Below are 17,334 nucleotides of genomic sequence, written 5' to 3'. Positions count from 1 at the left end.
TAAATTCTCTGCTTCACCTACACCACAACCTCCTCTCCTCTCCCTCCCAGCTCCATCCCCTCCTCCTCTCCTCTCCTCTCCCTCCCCTCCCTGCTCCATCCCCTCCTCCTCTCCTCCCCTCTCCCTCCCTGCTCCATCCCCTCCTCCTTTTCTCTCCTCCTTCCCCCCCTCCCCCTCCTTATGTTCCCTTCTCCGGTGGAATCGATGCGTTCCTCTGTAGCGTCTCTTTCAACTGCCGCGGCTCCCCTCTCTAATGAGGCTGTGGGAAAATAAGCAGTCAGTAGGTAAAGGCGCTCTTCACCACGCGGGCCAAGAGCGGACAGATGGTGTGTGGCATCGGAAACAAGCGCGTCTCGGGAGCATACAAAGGAAAATCAGTACATAATGGAACGGAGTGAAAGAGGAAGGGGATAATGAGCAGGGAAGAGGTGACTTTACCAGTATGAGTGTACCCAGTTTTTCCTCTTTTTTCTCAATGGATGACACACAGCAAACTTAATATGTATGTGAAATGAGAAGGAATTAGAGTGGCTTGCACTGCCCTTGCATCATAAAGACATCACATAAAAATCGGGGAAATGTTATAAATCAAATATAAGGAAACCGATAAAATAAAAAATAAAGGGCTCCCCATTGATTTGGCGAAGACAGGGAAAAGAATAATATCCTCTTGGTATGATTCATTTGCGATTGCAAACCGTGACAGGAATAAAAAAAAAAAGCTTGTTTATTATTCCAAAACAGACGGTAAATAGTGTGACAAATGTGAGGCTCAGCATCAGCAGCATCCTCTGGCACCCTGTCTGGAAGAGAGGCAGCTGTTGACAACCATCGCCTGGCAACCACGTCCCAGGCAGGCCGGTGTGCAAGGGGACGGGTTGTAACCAGAGCCCCAGAGCCCTAGCCCTGCACAAGACACCAGCACCCAGGGGTACCAGGCTTAGACTGTGCAGTTAGCCAGAGAGAGAGACAGCCAGGGAGAGAGACAGCGAGAGCGAGAGAGAGAGAGACCGCGAGAGCGAGAGAGAGAGAGAGAGACCGCGAGAGCGAGAGAGAGAGAGAGTCAGCAAGAGAGAGAGATGGAGATGAAGCCATTTCATTTGCCAGGCCTTTTAATTGGGTACAATACTCCCTTATACAACCAGCTAAAAACGGATGCCTAGAAGGAAACAAAAGACAAATGAGCTGCAGTAATCCAATTTCACCAACAGTATAGGTCATCTTGGAAACAGGGTCTTTACAAATGCAAGCAGCGAGAGACAGAGACGGAGAGACCCCCCTGTACTGAAAACACAAGCACAGTCCCAAGAGGGGGATTGTGTGTTCTACCTTCTTGGAAACTTCTACGGCACAAATCAATTGTCATCAAAGTTAAAAGCAGGGGTGGGTGGTGCTTGGAAATCACTGTAGTCTGTACCGGTGTGTGTGAGTGTGAGAATAGTAAATGCTCACTTGCATACTACAAACGCCTGTTGCATCATTTCAACCTGGGGTCGAACCACGAATGGCGTCGATATGCCCCCCGCGTCACGCGCCCCCCACAGAGACAGGGAGGCGCCCCGCTGCAGGGCTTTTGTCTGGAGCATGTACTCGCGGCGCTCTGCCATGACAGCCAAGCACAGCTGTGCACGGGGAGCTGCTGCCAACTAACACAGCTCTCAGCAAACTGATCGGGGCTGTACGTCCTCACAACGAGGGTCCGGAGGACTGTTCAGCTCAGCGATGGAGGGGGAGAGCGAGAGACACCGACGGCAAGAGAGAGAGAGAAAAAGTAAGAGAGGGCGAGAGAGAGCGAGCAAGAGACACCGACAGCAAGAGAGAGAGAGGGAAAAAGTAAGAGAGGGCGAGAGAGAGCGAGCGAGAGACGGAAAGCACTGCAAGGAAACTTTGAGTGGGGGCGAAGACGTGATCAATGTCCATCCTCACGGAGGGGAGCTGGGGGAGCCCGGGGCAGAGCATTAGCAGTCGGCTCACACACGCTCACACAGCCAGCAGAGGAGCGGGGAGCAACACACACGCTGCCAAATGGACAGATGTGCCAACAGGGGAGCCACCAACCATTTGGGTTTCAACACACCTGTATTATAGAATTCTATAGCCATGCTATGCTATGCTATGCTATGCCATGCTATGGCCACTACAAGGAAATGTGCAACCACTTGCTAAGGAGCGCACACATACACAGATGGGCTCAAAACAATAGAGTCAATTCGAGAGCCATTTAAGCCATTGCTTTTGATTGTCTTCCTTTATTCTTGCCCTGCAGACCTCGATCACAGGCCCATCGCCCTGTGTGTGCATTTGTGCGTCGAAGCATGACCACCGACACACATCTTCCATACAGTGTTGGGTGGTGGGCTCTCAGTGCCAACCACCCCCTCATTCCATATGGACCCGCTTGATCCAGCAGGACGGGCCATTCCAGGACACACACACAAGCACGCGGACACACACACAAACAAGCACGCGGACACACACACACACACACACACACACACACACACTTAAAAGCAGAGACATATTGAAAAAGGGTTGGCTTTAGCCTCACAGGAAGTGAATACAGATGAGCTGCAGCCTAATTGCCTCCTCCTTGCCCTCTTGAAGGAGCAGCCAACTGCAGCGCCTCCTCACTGAGCACAGCCTCAAAGTGTCAGGGAATCACAGTGCGGGCAGCCCACAGAATGCCAATGGGCCCAGGGAGCTTTGCTGGGCGGGGAACATGTCTCCATTTGCCCCTTCGAGCGTGGAGAGGTATTCAGGCCGAGCGGCTTTTAGACGGTACAAATGGTTGCAATGATCCGTTTTGTTAAAGGACCAATCAAAAAGGTTCATAAATAATGGTGTTCAAACAGAGCGTTGTGACATAACCCCACCTAGTGTCCTGGTCGTAGGACAAACACAGGTGATGCAGTGCACTAATTCGGGGTCTGCTGCTCTGTGCAGGCCACAGTCAGGGACACCGCAGTACATACAGGGAGCTTGAGTATTGGATCATACGTGATCGCCGACATATTTGAGAGGCTGAGAGAAGCATTTATAAACAAATGTAAACAGGGGAGTTGTGTATTCTGAATATAAAAACGACACTTTGAAATTGGTTAAGAACCGAGAACATCTGTGCTTTTTTAGAAAACGCAGACATTCTTGGCCTCTCTTGATACGGTGGCGACGTTCACGCCAATAATCCAAAGGCCAATGCGGTGTTCATGTTTATATGTATACGAGTGGTTCCACACAAGGGCCGTGTTGGTGCTCTGACATTGCAAAGAAACACAGGTAAATGCCGTTTACCTGTGATCCCGCTGATCATCTGTACTCATCACAGTCGACTGATAACATGAATAGCAAAGCCACTTAATGAAACAGAACTCACTCCATTTGGTCTTTGCCTGTTCCAGATGATTGCATTATGCAAATGAATAGTTAAACAACCAAACAAATGTAAACCAATAGAAGACGCAGGCTACATCCAAAATGAAAATACACACCATTACTGATTTTACACTTCATAGTAAAATATGGTGGGGGGGGGGGGACTAGAACCAAAACACAAATGAGTCCTCACAATGATTGCAACGGTCTACACCCTATGCCTTATTTCCTGGAGAGTGAACACACACTCTGTCCGGTTTTACTGTAGCACGGTTTTGATTGTGTTGCTTTGTGTTCCTGTTTGGAGAGGAGGGTTGAATGTGCTGTGACAGATGAACACGGATGGATCAATCTGTGCCTGCGGATCAGCGGGAAGCCTCATTTAGTCCTTTAACTAAGCTGCTCTGCTGGGTTTCTTGTTTCCAATGCTGGCCTGGGAGAGAAGCAATGGAGGAAATGAAAATCTGCTAGCTCTCTGCGTGTGTGTGTCTCTGTGTCTCTGTGTGTGTGTGAGTGCGTGTATGTCTCTGTGTGTGTGTGCATGCGTGTGTGTCTAAGCGTTCGTGTGTGTGTGTCTGTGTGTATCGTTGCATGCATGTGTGTGTGTCTCTGTGTGTGTCTGTGTCTCTGTATCTGTGTGTGTCCACATCAACCAATAGAGACAGTGAGAGGTACCAAACTTTACAAACAGCACTATTGTCTGCTGAACACCAGATGGCAGTGCTTCACCTCACACGCCACACTCAGGACCCCAGAGTGCCTATTGATTATTGTAATAATAGTGGTTTACTTTGCAGTGCACTGTTTCAGGGAATATAGCTCAGCAAGAAATATTTGTACACCCCACTGCTTATTATATGAATAGGCGAGGGAAGACGAATCGAAAGGCTTGATCAGAGACACAAAGAGGGTGAGGACCGTTCACGATGACAATCTGCACAGCTCCACTCCCAACGTGGTCAACAACACGGTAGGGCTGAACATAAATAAATATAGCTTTTATTCAAACATCAAAAATCCACCTTAGACACGTTTTTCTAACCCCTGCAATTAGTGTCACCGGCTGGAAAAATGGAGCTCCACCGCTACTGCTGACCTCTGACCCTGCTCAGGAAGAGAGAGGTTGGGCATTTATTTTTCATGGAGTTGTCGCCTGTCATAACATGGCTGTGTAGGCTGGCTACCTCCCCCGTAGAGAGAGAGAGTGAGTGAGAGAGAGAGAATCAGCAGTCAATAACATGGATCAAAAGGAGTTCCGATGCTTGCAGTACCACACACACACACACACACACACACACACACACACACACACACACACACACACACACACACACACACACACACACACACACACACACACACACACACACACACACACACACACACACACACACACACACACACGGCTCTTCTCAAGGAAACACAGAACCGCGACCCCTGGTGACCTCCGAGGCCTTGCTGTAAGTTCTCTAAGGGCAGTGGGGAGGTTGAAAGGCTTGTATTTCAGAAAGGCCTATTTGCACTGTGTCATTTGTTAAGCCGACCCCATCAATCCTACAGAGGCAATCCTGGGTCAGGTATGCTGTGGCTGCCAAGTGAAAAGACATACTGAACCACAACTAAACTTACTTGAATGTGAAATAAGTTCTGTTCTGGGTCAGTTTGTCTTTTATGCAATGTATGCAATCTCACGCATGCTTTCACAACAGAAAGACAAACTTTGATTGCTCAGTCAGCAAGTTCCTACTGCTAACCAATCAAAACATAGTCGGCATTTCATCAGCTTCAAAAGCGAGCAATGGTCAAGCAGGTCCTCCCACTATCGATGAATGAAGGTTCTAAATGTTCTAATGTTTCGATTTTTCCTTGGCAATACATCTTCGTCGTGGCGGCAATAAGCACTGTTTAAGCCCCAGGCTAACGGTTACAGCTCTGATGAGGCTTATTGCCCTTATTAGGTCCAGGCAGGGGGGAAATCTTCCGTGCGTGGAATCTAATCCTTCTCTTATAAGTCACTCAGTCACTGGGGGCAATCGTCCCCGACCACTACATCACGGTGCCAGCCAGTGTCTCATCACACTAACAGCTGTATCCCACTGCCTCCGCCGTGGACTGGCACCCACGCTTTCAAGTCGGATTTCTTTCCAAGACTAACACCCCCTCCCCCCCTCCCTCCTTCCCCCAGAGCTGGGGAATTGCAAATTACGCCGCCCCATCAGATGGAGAGAAGCGTCAGCCATGCAGCGAGACCCCCCATGGGCTGGCGCTAGATGAAGTGATAGGCTCGGTGGCGGACCCCCCTGCACCTTCCACTTCCTGCTTTACCACTAATCTCTCCCTGGATTACATCCCCTAAGGTACGCTAGGCGGCGGCGGGCGACACCGTAAAGGGTTTAACACCAGGCCGTGGTACCCTGGCCTCTGTGTAACCTCGGGCAGCGGGGGGGGGCCCGATCAGATGGATCAGGACACACTTGATCATGACTCTGAATGAGACACCTGCGTACCAGGTGTCAGCCGTGTGAAGGTCTTTGTGCTCTGTGGATACGTTTACCCATTTCACAGCTCAGAGACTCCGACACACAGGTTTAAAAGGAAAAACTGCTATGGATAATATGTAAAGAAGAAATAAAGAAAATACAATCATCTTTTCCAATCAAGCTGCTTTTCCATGCATGGATATTACACTTTGAGATCTTTCTTTCCATTTGTATAAAGGCCTATGCGCGCACCGTGTGACAAATGCACAAACAATGCCGGGAATGGGAAGCTATTCCGAGTATTGACTAAATCAAACATGGGAGGGATACGGATAACAATCTGACACCGCAATGTCAAGCATAAGAAGTACCAGTCCTGATGATTTAGCAACGCACGCTTGATGTAGCTAGCAGCGCTTGGGTATCTCATCAGTGTTGTTGCGTGCTATGTTGTGTCAGAGCAAATTTTGGCTGTTGTGAGGAATTACCCAGCTAAAGTTATTATGTTATCTCACACACACACACACACACACACACACACACACACACACACACACACACACACACACACACACACACACACACACACACACACACACACACACACACACACACACACACACACACACCCAGTGAGACACCGAGTTCATGTTCACCACTGTACACACACACACACACACACACACACACACACACACACACACACACACACACACACAGAATGGCACAGGTTGAAATGAACCTTATCTAACATAAACAAGAAGGGGAGCTGCGGATTGCATAAAACGTGCCAAATCGGCACACTTTGTTTCAGAGTTTCCAGTCGGCGCTATGCTTCAAGGTACGCTCAACGTCCTGTTTGTACAGTCTTTTTTTTTGTGGGCACACTTTCAAAGGCAAATGTTTGCAGAGTTGAATGGCCCAGCTCTTAGTAAGCCTTGACCTGTTCTACGGCGTGGGTGTACGACCTCTCTGTGTGTGGCGTACTGTCCGTCGAACACTGACAGATGCCTGGAAGCACAGGTTACTGTAAAAAAAACAGCTCTGTTTGGAAAAGGGAAGAAATAACACATGCATGTTAAAATATAGGGAACTGAAAATGTGACAGCAATGGGAGTTTATTCAGCGGTTATGTCCATGGAGAAATGACTGAGAAGAGAAAATCGAACTGAATGTTGGTTAATGTGTAGAAAATGAGACCAGATGAAGTGCAACAGGCCACTCTATACGTGTCACAATCTTTGATGCCTTAAAACCAACGACAAGATCAAAGGCAACACCTGAATTACAAAGAAGCTGAAAGCTGAGAGAGACAGCTAGCTGTTCAATGGACTGAGGAAAAGCCTTTCTCCCAGAGCTGGTCCCTCCATCATATCCTCCCTGCCCAGAACACAGCTCAGATAACAGGAACTGTGGGGACACGCAAACACGCATCAAGCCCTGTGACACGCCTGAAAGCACAGAAAAGCACAGACACGCACACAAAAACACAAATATTTAGCGTCTATGTATTTAAAGTCAAACAATTTGTGCTTTCAACTTGTACTCAAACACGCATCACTTTTTAAACATTATGCTTCTGTTACTGCTGCTTTCTGGTTTTGCTTTGATATTTTGCCTTTTCTTACTTAAACTGCATTGGGAGAAGCCATGGAAATGTAATTGTACCCGGGTATAATGACAAAGATAATTCTTCTTCCATTATATTCCATAATCTTCATCATCAACAGAATGTCATTTCAGACAAGAAGATGTACACCCTGTGTGTGGAGGATGACCAACAAACCTAATGTAATAATCAGACACATGTGAAATCCATTATATACTTCACAACTGACACTAGAGAGGACACAATATTCAACCATCTGGCTTATAGAATTACACAAAACAAAAGCTACGATCCCCTCACCCCTGCTGACAAAGTAAATCAATGAAAAACTACAATTACATTTGACACACAAAATTCAATATTGGGACTATTCAAATGTTAATCAATGAACCATATCCCACCACGGCTGCAGATTAACATTTCTTAATCACATGTATAACCTGGCCTTGTCTCCGTGAACCAAAGACCACCTGTTTTGCTTTGTTTTCATGTCTTCAGAGCACATAATGTGCAGGTGCACACAGCATTGAAAGCAATCCCAGCGCCAACACACACACACACACACACACACACACACACACACTACATTTTAAATTCCTTATTCCGCATCCTCATTTCACCTCACGATAAAAATGTATAAACGGTAGGAGTGATACAGCACAATACCCTCCGTGTTCTCTTCTGCTCCTCTCCCCTAGAGAGAGAGAGGACCAGAAGGGGAGGGAGGGAGGGAGAGTTAAAGCTACATAAGGCCACATGGACCCATTTGTTCCAGATCCCGGGCCTTCATGGTGCAGTGCGAGGCCAATAATTAACTCACGGGGCGATGAGGAAGGAGAGGTCGGGGAACATCAAAGCGGGCGGCGCGCCTTCCCAGTGAGAGAGTTCAAACACATAATGGGAACGGGCTCGCCGTTTCATTGGCCTATTAAATCATCGCTGTGACTGACCATTCGGCGCAGGCTAAACTTTACAGAACAGTGCCGGTGGTGGAATACGTGCAGCCAGTAATGGGGACGATGTAGAGGGAGGCGATTTATAGGCTCGGATGGGATGGCCAATCGTATGGGTTTCAACGTATCAGACGGCAGAGGATAATTAAATAAAGGTAACATATAGGTTGGGGTTCCTCAAGGCCCTGTAATGTAACCTCCTATATTGTACGGCTCCCATATTACCTCGCTATTTCTAAGGAGCAAATAGCAAGCAAAAGCGCAATACTAATAAACATCCCTACCCTCAGGAGGGAGCCCTGCCGTGTGGAGATGCCTTTATGCATTTGTTCAAGCAAACCATGGAAACCGTGCTACTACCTTCACCTCTGATGAGCACCTCTTGATCATCTCATGACAACCCCCCCCCCCCCCCCCCCTAGCCACCCTGCGGGTAGATCACCGTCCATAATGCGTTTTCTCCCTGCATCTGCAATGTTCAGCGCAGCGCCCATTAGCCACTTGCAACGGAGCCAAAAGAAGGCCGTTCAGAGTAATCAATGCGCTGTGCAGTGTTATCGAGAATGGAGATCTCCGCCTCCATCACCACCGCCGCCTGCTCCACCTATACCCCCACGGCTGCTGTAACAGCTATTCAACGTGATGAAGACCGTGAGGCAACCGGGGGATATTATTAATGCATGAATTGAAGCCCAGAACCAAGCTCTGAAGCCAGTTTATTTATTTATTTTTACACACTACTTCACATAAGAAGCGTGATCAGAAGCCAGAACGAATTCTTTCTTATGAAAGAATATCATAGGAGGAAGTGCAACAAAAAGGACTTTGTTATTAAAGCACTTTTAAACAAAGCTCACAGAAAGATCCCTGAGGGATGTTTTGTGTGTGTCTCCAAGATATAAACCGCAGGCGAGACCCCATTCGACCTCCCGTCCGACCCCGTCAGGCGTGGATGTCAGCCCCACTAATCTACTGGGATGCCTTTCTCTTTAGGTGGCCAGGGGGGCTGTGGAGGGAATCATACAGTAGAGGAGGGCAGGAAGGTGGATTTTCCAAGTCAGCTGTGAAGATGGGAAAGGGGGAGAGAGTACTGAACGGTGAGAGGAGAGAGTATGGAATGGTGAGGGGGAAGAGAGTATAGAATGGTTAGGGGGAGAGAGTATGTAATGGTGAGGGGGGAGAGAGTATGGAATGGTGAGGGGGGAGAGAGTATGGAATGGTGAGGGGGGAGAGAGTATGGAATGGTGAGGGGGAAGAGAGTATAGAATGGTTAGGGGGAGAGTATGGAATGGTGAGGGGGGAGAGAGTATGGAATGGTGAGGGGGGAGAGAGTATTGAATGGTGAGGGGGGAGAGTGCAGGCAGAAATACAGTGGCAAGAGCACAGGGAAGTTGTGGTGGTGGATTTAAGAAGTCAACATGTTGATGTAGGGTTTAGGTAATGGATGATGTCATATCACAATGATCCCCCCCCCCCCCCCCTCGATATTTGGAGAGATTGTTGGGTTTGAAACCACCGCAACGTTTCTCATGCGAGACAAATTATACAAAATACTTTCTTGAAGGTTTGTACACTCCTAAAAGTCTCTCGAGTCCTCTCAATACGGTGGAACGGACAGACCCTATATTTCCCACGTCCCGTGGCGCTGACAGGGTAATGCGCCGCCGGCGCTTTTTTTCTAGTGTGACTGTGACCCCGCACAGGCGCACACCATGCCTTCCGATCACCGCAGTCCTTCCCCCGGTATCAAGTAATTAAACCCCTTTCCCTGTAACCGCTCTCCTTCCTCCCCGTGATGGCTGCTCTACTTTCTCTGCTCCACTATGATGTGGACAAAAAGAAATGCACGCCTCTGGTCCTCACGTGAAGGTGCTCAGTTATCTCACACACACACACACACACACACACACACACACACACACACACACACACACACACACACACACACACACACACACACACACACACACACACACACACACACACACACACACACACACACACACACACAAACACACACACACACACACACACACACACACCTCCTTCAACCTTGGAGGAAACAAATAAGAGTAGTATTGAAATCCTATTTGCGGGCTTGAACAATAAAGAGCCTAAAAATAACAGTGGTGTAGAGGGATGGGGAAGGCGAGGAAGGGTAGGAGTTTTTTTGATGGATAGCTGCAGAAGGCTACAGACGCATGACTATAATGGTGATAGATGAGACATAGGGAGAATGAGAGATTGTGGAGGAGAGAGGAAAGCATTCAGGACAGTGTCTCTGTGTGATGGCGTGTGCGTGAGCGTGTGTGCTATTCCCTGCGGGAAAGGAAATGGAAGCAAAACCGGCAGCAAAAGTATGCAAGGCCAGCCGACCAAAAAGCGAGCGAGACCCTTTAATCCACGAGGCCACGGAGAACAATCAAACACTTAATGAGCTAGTGTTCCGGGCGGGAAACTTGGCACACGCGCATCACAATCAGACAGCAGGAACTCAATATTTCTATCCTCGGATGAGAAGCGAGCTCCACGACGCTCGGGTCCAAACAGACCCTTATACAGCAGCTTTTCCTTTCATCATGGTTTATAAATGCAGCGCAACTGCAAGTAGATATTAAAAGGCAGTGCCCCAAATTATTGGTGCTTTAAGTATTAATTAAATAATGAAGCAATGTTACACTTGAACTGGATTAAAAACACACACACAAAAAAAATCTATATATATATCTTATCTATATCTATATATCTATATATATCTATGTATCTATATATATCTCACACCCCTACCTTCAGGGCTCCCTCCATGGCTCCAAAGCCACGCCCCCTAAACACATGGCTAGCTCGTTAGTTTCAGCAATAGGTCTGCCTAGCCTCGTGGAAGATTACGGTCACGGGAGATGGAGCATGTAGACAGCTGGTAGACAGACAGGTAAGCAAATATGACAAAAAAAATGCTACCAAAAAATAATCCCTAATAGGAAAATACTAATTTTGGCATTAAAGTGAACCAAATAAATTCCCATTCAAGATTGACAAATGCATGGTGTTGTACCTCAGAGGGAGAAAGTTGGATTCCATTGCTCATCTGCCTCCAACTTGTACGTCTCCAACACCCCTGGTTGTTACTCACAGCCAGAACAGAGTTGTTTTCAGTGTGAGCAAACATGGGGTACAATTCATCCACATTTATTTATTTTTTTACTGTTTTTTCCCGCACACACACACTGTTTTTTCACTCACTCACACACACACACACACACACACACACACACACACACACACACACACACACACACACACACACACACACACACACACACACACACACACACACACACACACACACACACACACACAGTATTGAAACAAATATGAAAACTCAGGGAAACTATTCAAATGGTCACTTCTATAGAAAGTGTGCTCTGGGTTTTATAAATAAAATGCATGGATATAAAGCAAAATGTACCCTCGAAAAAAGCTCAGAGAATAGATAAACGTAAAAGCACATAACATGCGATGATTCACACTGAGGTTTGTCATACGAGTGAGTGTTTTCAGCGTCGGCAGCAGATAAACAAGCTGCATGATTTAATGTCCTGCCAGAGAGGATGTAGCGCAGCACTCCCAAAAGTAATGAACCTCGACCGCTTTCACCGGCGCTCTTCAGCCAGAGACAGCCAGCAGCAGGTTCAACCGTTTACCCAAAGAGCCCTGCCGCCTCTGCACGGCAAAGCAAAACCCTGAGTGGGATTCAGTGTTTGGTATTCATTTCATCACGCCAGATGGGAGGACCATTAGTGCGGTCCCCAGGGAACGTTGAGGAGTAAGTTAGGTAGGATCCACGCAACAACATCAACAACAACGACATAACTGACTTCTGATTTGATCCGTAGTTACCTTTTACAATGGACTTTAGGTCATTTTTACCACTTTAGAGTTTCTGTTGAAAAACTCAACGATAAAGTTCAGGGAGCCAAATGAGCGTGAAAAATGCGAATAGAAAATGCTGGTTTCAGAAAGTTGTAATAACCCCAAATAATCTTCAGAATCGTCTTTTCCAGTGCAGAGAAAAACACCTCATCATCATCAGCTGTAATGAATCAGCTGGAACCGTTGATAGGCATCACCATTAACAAGATGTATGGGGCAAACGCAGGTGAGAGGAGATGATTGTCAATTAATTAGAGAGCACACCCAACAGCAACAGCGATCAAAGAACCCCAGTGTCGCGGGCACAGCGGGAAAAACATTCCCCCGATCAGTGTCTCAGCCATGTTCGCCGTCACGATCCATCCAACCCATTAGCTCTTTCTGCACCATGTTCACGCAGAGGTACGCGCTGAACACAAAGGGAGTGTGTGTGGTATTAATTAACAATCAACAGTTTCTTTTTTCTGAAAGGTTACCCCAGTCTTCAATGTTCACTTGACGATGCCTTAGGTTTTCAGAACCCAGAACGTTGTCGTTGTCTGAAAGTACGTGAAAATGTGTACGAAGTAGGAATTTGGATCAGAGATCTACGGATCAGGATTTAATGACAAAGAACAAAACTCAATTGGGAGCCAAGCATTCAGCTGTCCTCTGCAGCACCTCCTTGTTCAATCGCAGCTTCTTAAAGCCAGCAGCACACTTCAAAACACTTGTTTTTTTTGGAAAGCCGAGACCAAATGAGTTCTCTGCGGACACACTTGTTTTATACTCGATGCAGTGTCAGACTAGCGGTGTGTATGCGTGTCTTTGTTTTCTCCGCAATCATGTTGTTTGGTTCTTACAACCCCAACAAACTCAGTTTCTGCAAGACAGATATGGACTGCTTGAAGGGTGATGAGCTTCGGGTACAACACACTACCGTAGTTTTGATCTAATGGGTTCTCTGTCTGGCGAGCTGGGTTAGGCCACATCGGGGACATCAAAAAGTGCTGAGTCATGAAATAAATATAAGTAAGCAGAGAGAGTTGCCGAGCGTGGGACATTTCTTGGACTCTCTGCCTTTATGCCCAGGGGCGATAGCGTGCAACGGTGATCGAACAACAACTGTTGTGAAACAAGACTTGTTTTTGAGCAAAAGCACCTGACATGTTGCATTGGCTGAAGAGCACGCATGCACGCACGCACGCACGCACGCGCACACGCACACACACACACACACAATAAGGGGGAAAAGCAATAACGTTGTACGGTACCCAAAGGAAGCAGACTTCCACTTGCGGCAGGGAAAGCCTCTCCTGCTGCCGGCAGACACCATGTTCCCTCGGTTCTCCATCACTTCTCCGGGCAACGAGGCGTGTCTCCTGCACAGGAAATACATACTTTAGGATCAACAAGCCTATGTGGTTTTTTCAAGGACTTTTTACAACGAAAGACACATCATCTTTAACGGTTACTTCAGGGAACCAAGTCAACGTGAGAATTGTGAGATGGGAACTCAATTGCAATTAAACTCATCTATCTTGCCCTAGACACCTATTTCATGTTGATGGGTTTTAAGACTTTTATTTTAATGATCATTTTTCTCCCCTGCAGAGTCCCTGAGGTCATAAAGCACACCGGTGTGAGCTGCCAAAGCGGTTACAGCAAAGCACAGAGCCATATTATACTACAATAGTAAAACAAGTATTATTGTATACTATATATGGGAGTGAAAGTCTGAAGACAACCAAAAAGTTTATTATTACCCTTCACAAAAAACCACAAACTGAATATCCTCCTACGTGCTTACGTATATATAGAGAGAGATCTGTATTGAGATGGCCTTCAGATAAAAAACAAAGACGTCTATATTTTTTATTAGGAAGCAGTGCCAACTCCCACAAGCCACCCTTCTACTTGGCGCTGCTATGGCATTTCCACAGAGATACAATTCTCTGTGGGAGCCGATCAGACTTGCGGTGATCTTCACCACCTGCCTGGGGTGGCTGTGACACGCCAGCTGTATCTCACAGCCGGCTCAGTCTGCATTATTTCCAGCACTTCCTTCAGGTGAAAAACCCACACTAAATACAATGCGTGTTTCAGTTCACCTGTTTCACTTCGTTATGGCGAAGGCTTGTTCCCTAAAAACGGTGTTCAAAATCCCATCCAGACGTTTGCATGTTTACGGTCTTCCTCAAAACTGATTTTGAACATGAGCGAGTTTTGGACACAAAGGGGGCTCATAAAACATGACAGAATTTCCCTCTGCTTTTTGCAGAGAGCAACCTTCTGTTTATTTCCAACAGAAGAATACTTGCAAAAGACTATACAAACTCAATACAGACTGGGAACGAAAAAGGCATATAAGCATAAAATCACCTCCCCGCACAGAGATCCTGAATGTTATTAGCAGCTAATGGCATCATGGCTAGCGCCATATTGTGCAGTTTCGGCTTAATCAATTATTCATTTAAAGAAATGCTAATGTCTCTCTGTACTCGGGCTCCGAGGGGAGCTGTGAACCTTGAACAAGGCTGAATGTATTTGTGCCAGGTTCCTATTAGTGGGTTCTGAAGAGAGGAGCGAAAGCGGGAGCGAGCGAGAACAATAACTTTTCAGATCTGCTGGCACTGCTCGTTATTCACACAGAATCACGTCAGTTCATGAACCGAAATTCCACCTCCAGCTAGGAGGAGGAATTTCTTTAACTCACACCCCGACATAGGAGTCCAACGTTATGTAGCTCGGCCCAATCGAACGGCAGGTTACGTCATTGTTGTCATTACCAGGATTAGAACCATACTTGGAGGTTAAATCGTGTCCCAGCCACGTGGACCGATCAACAGAGGAACACTCAAGGACGAATGCGGCTGGCTCACTGCCTAGCTGCGCTCTCTACCCCGATCCCTCTCTCCTGTGTGAGGAGCATCGCTCTCCATGGCAACAGGAGACGGACGAGGAAAACAAGAGGAGTTGACAGGCTCGTATGGTGGAGCCTCAAAAGATCCTGAGAGACAGAGCTGGATGGGTCCTGAGACTCTCTGTGGAGGAGAATGATGAGGCCCTGACATAGACGGGCATGGCCCTGGAGGGAGGCCGTCTCCCCGGCTGTTTTAAAGACGGGTCAGCCCATCTTCACTCACCATGGTAAGCATGTCTTGTTAATGCCAAGCGGCACACATCGGCCCCTCCCTTAAACGTGTGCTGGCTTGGCTTGGTTTGGTTTGACTCTGAGCTTCTTGTTGTAATGAGGAATTGCATCTTCATTACAACAAGGCTACCTGCTTGAGGGTGTTTGATTAACTAATGACGCGCTTTTCTTTAATCGATGAGACAATAACATAATAATAATATAATAATCATAATAATATTTATAGTAACGAACGATTAAAAACCAATCAAACAGTTATTGTATTTTGCGTATATTCCTGAAAGACGAGAGAGACCACGTCTCGCTCAAAGCAGCATCCTGACTTCACCGTACCTGGGTGGAGGCAGTCTGGTGCGCTGTGGCCCACCTCCGGAGACGGGACAACGCGGGCACGACTCACTGCATTTAAACAGCTGTCAAGGACGCTACGTCTGTATTTATAGCAGGCTATGGATACTACCCTTACTGCAGTGAATGAAAACAAGTCGATGGGAAGTTTAACTCGTATCCATGCAGCTTTGTACCTCAATCTTTAAACAAAAATTAAAGTAGGTTTAATACATTGTGTTTAGTTCTATAAAATGGGAATTCTCTGCTATATTTGACAACATTTCTATTGCATTGTTTTAGCATATGATGCCGAATGGATCCACGTTGGGGTTGCTTGCGGAGCGCCCCTCCTGTTTGGACAAGCATCCGGCTAGTATGACCTACACCAACCTGCAGCAGCAGCAGCCGTGAGGGCCAAAGCTCTCCATTCGTTTACCGCTTTCATAATGCCATCTCTTTGTGTCTTTCCCCAGAGAGTTGGGTGAAAATAACAGCCACGTGCCACTGAGAATATTAAATTTATGTTTACCTCCCCCGTCATAAAGCAAGAGCAGCACTGTGGCAATTCAACGTGGCCTTCCCTTCCGCCCACCTTGGTGGAGAATTAATGTTCGGAAAATAACAAAAAAAGTGTGCACAGGTGTAATTTGTTCCAATCCTCTAAGGCAGACGGTGTATGGATAACAGTTACATTTGCCGCCTCCATTCAATTCTGGTCATCTATATCGTCAAAGCGATTCTAAACAAGTAAATACATACAAAACGACACACTACACCTTTACCTCATGAATCCTTACTTCATGAGACTAGTAGCCTTCTGCTTGCAGTCGTTTGTGATATGCCCTGACTGTTTTAGAGAAAGGCCCAAGGATACAGTTTCATGGCCAGTATCAGGAGTCATACAACACTTTATCTAACCCCTCCTTCTATGTTACTTGCAATGAGTCTTAAATCTCACTTGTGGAAGTTGTAACAGTCGCAATGGTGGTATCATTTGCATTGTGCTGTACGTGTAATGAAACACCAAAAAAGGTTCACACTTACTTTCACTCAACTAATTCACGAAACGAGGACAGAAGGCACGTAGGGATTAAATTACCTTGCCATATTAACGTATCCCATCCACCATTGCCAATAATAGGTGACAAAGTCACAAAAAGAGCGATCAAAGCTATCCTCCTCGTTAGCTTCCTACATTAGCGGGGTCGATAACACCGCCAATTTTTCTATGTATGCTATAAAACCAATTCATACATTTTTCCCGCCCTATGAATTTGTACAATGGATAAAGCACCATTAAGCTGGAAGGGTGTGGTGAGGGGGTTGTAACTAAAAAGCTTTGTCGGCATGAAAGAACAATTACACAAAGGAACAATTACAAGAGAAAAGAAGGAATTTGGATCATTAATGTGATTTAGCTTTTGCTCACCAGTTCACAGCCACGCAGCTCTAACGATCCCTGAATGAAGCTATCCCTTTAGATTACAGAGTTCACCTGTTAAACGGTGTTGTGGTGTTTATCTCTCT

General features: G+C 46.7%; 1 protein-coding gene across 5 annotated transcripts in view; it reads right to left on the bottom strand.

Moving 5' to 3' along the window:
* The window catches only part of iqsec1a (IQ motif and Sec7 domain ArfGEF 1a), an 82,071-nt gene that overhangs the window by 53,649 nt on the left and 11,088 nt on the right, over positions 1-17,334 (bottom strand). For 4 of the 5 annotated variants that reach the window (XM_030357270.1, XM_030357338.1, XM_030357278.1 and 1 more), the window contains exon 3: positions 13,598-13,705. In XM_030357270.1, coding sequence (XP_030213130.1) covers positions 13,598-13,705 — 108 coding nt within the window. Of the gene's footprint in view, positions 1-11,466; positions 13,275-13,597; positions 13,706-17,334 lie in introns of those variants that run through there. The other variant, XM_030357327.1, reaches the window with a different exon arrangement.

This window comes from Gadus morhua, chromosome 1 (genome assembly GCF_902167405.1).
Source record: "Gadus morhua chromosome 1, gadMor3.0, whole genome shotgun sequence".
NCBI classification, from domain to species: domain Eukaryota; kingdom Metazoa; phylum Chordata; class Actinopteri; order Gadiformes; family Gadidae; genus Gadus; species Gadus morhua.
This window is presented reverse-complemented; position numbering and strand designations above follow the sequence as displayed.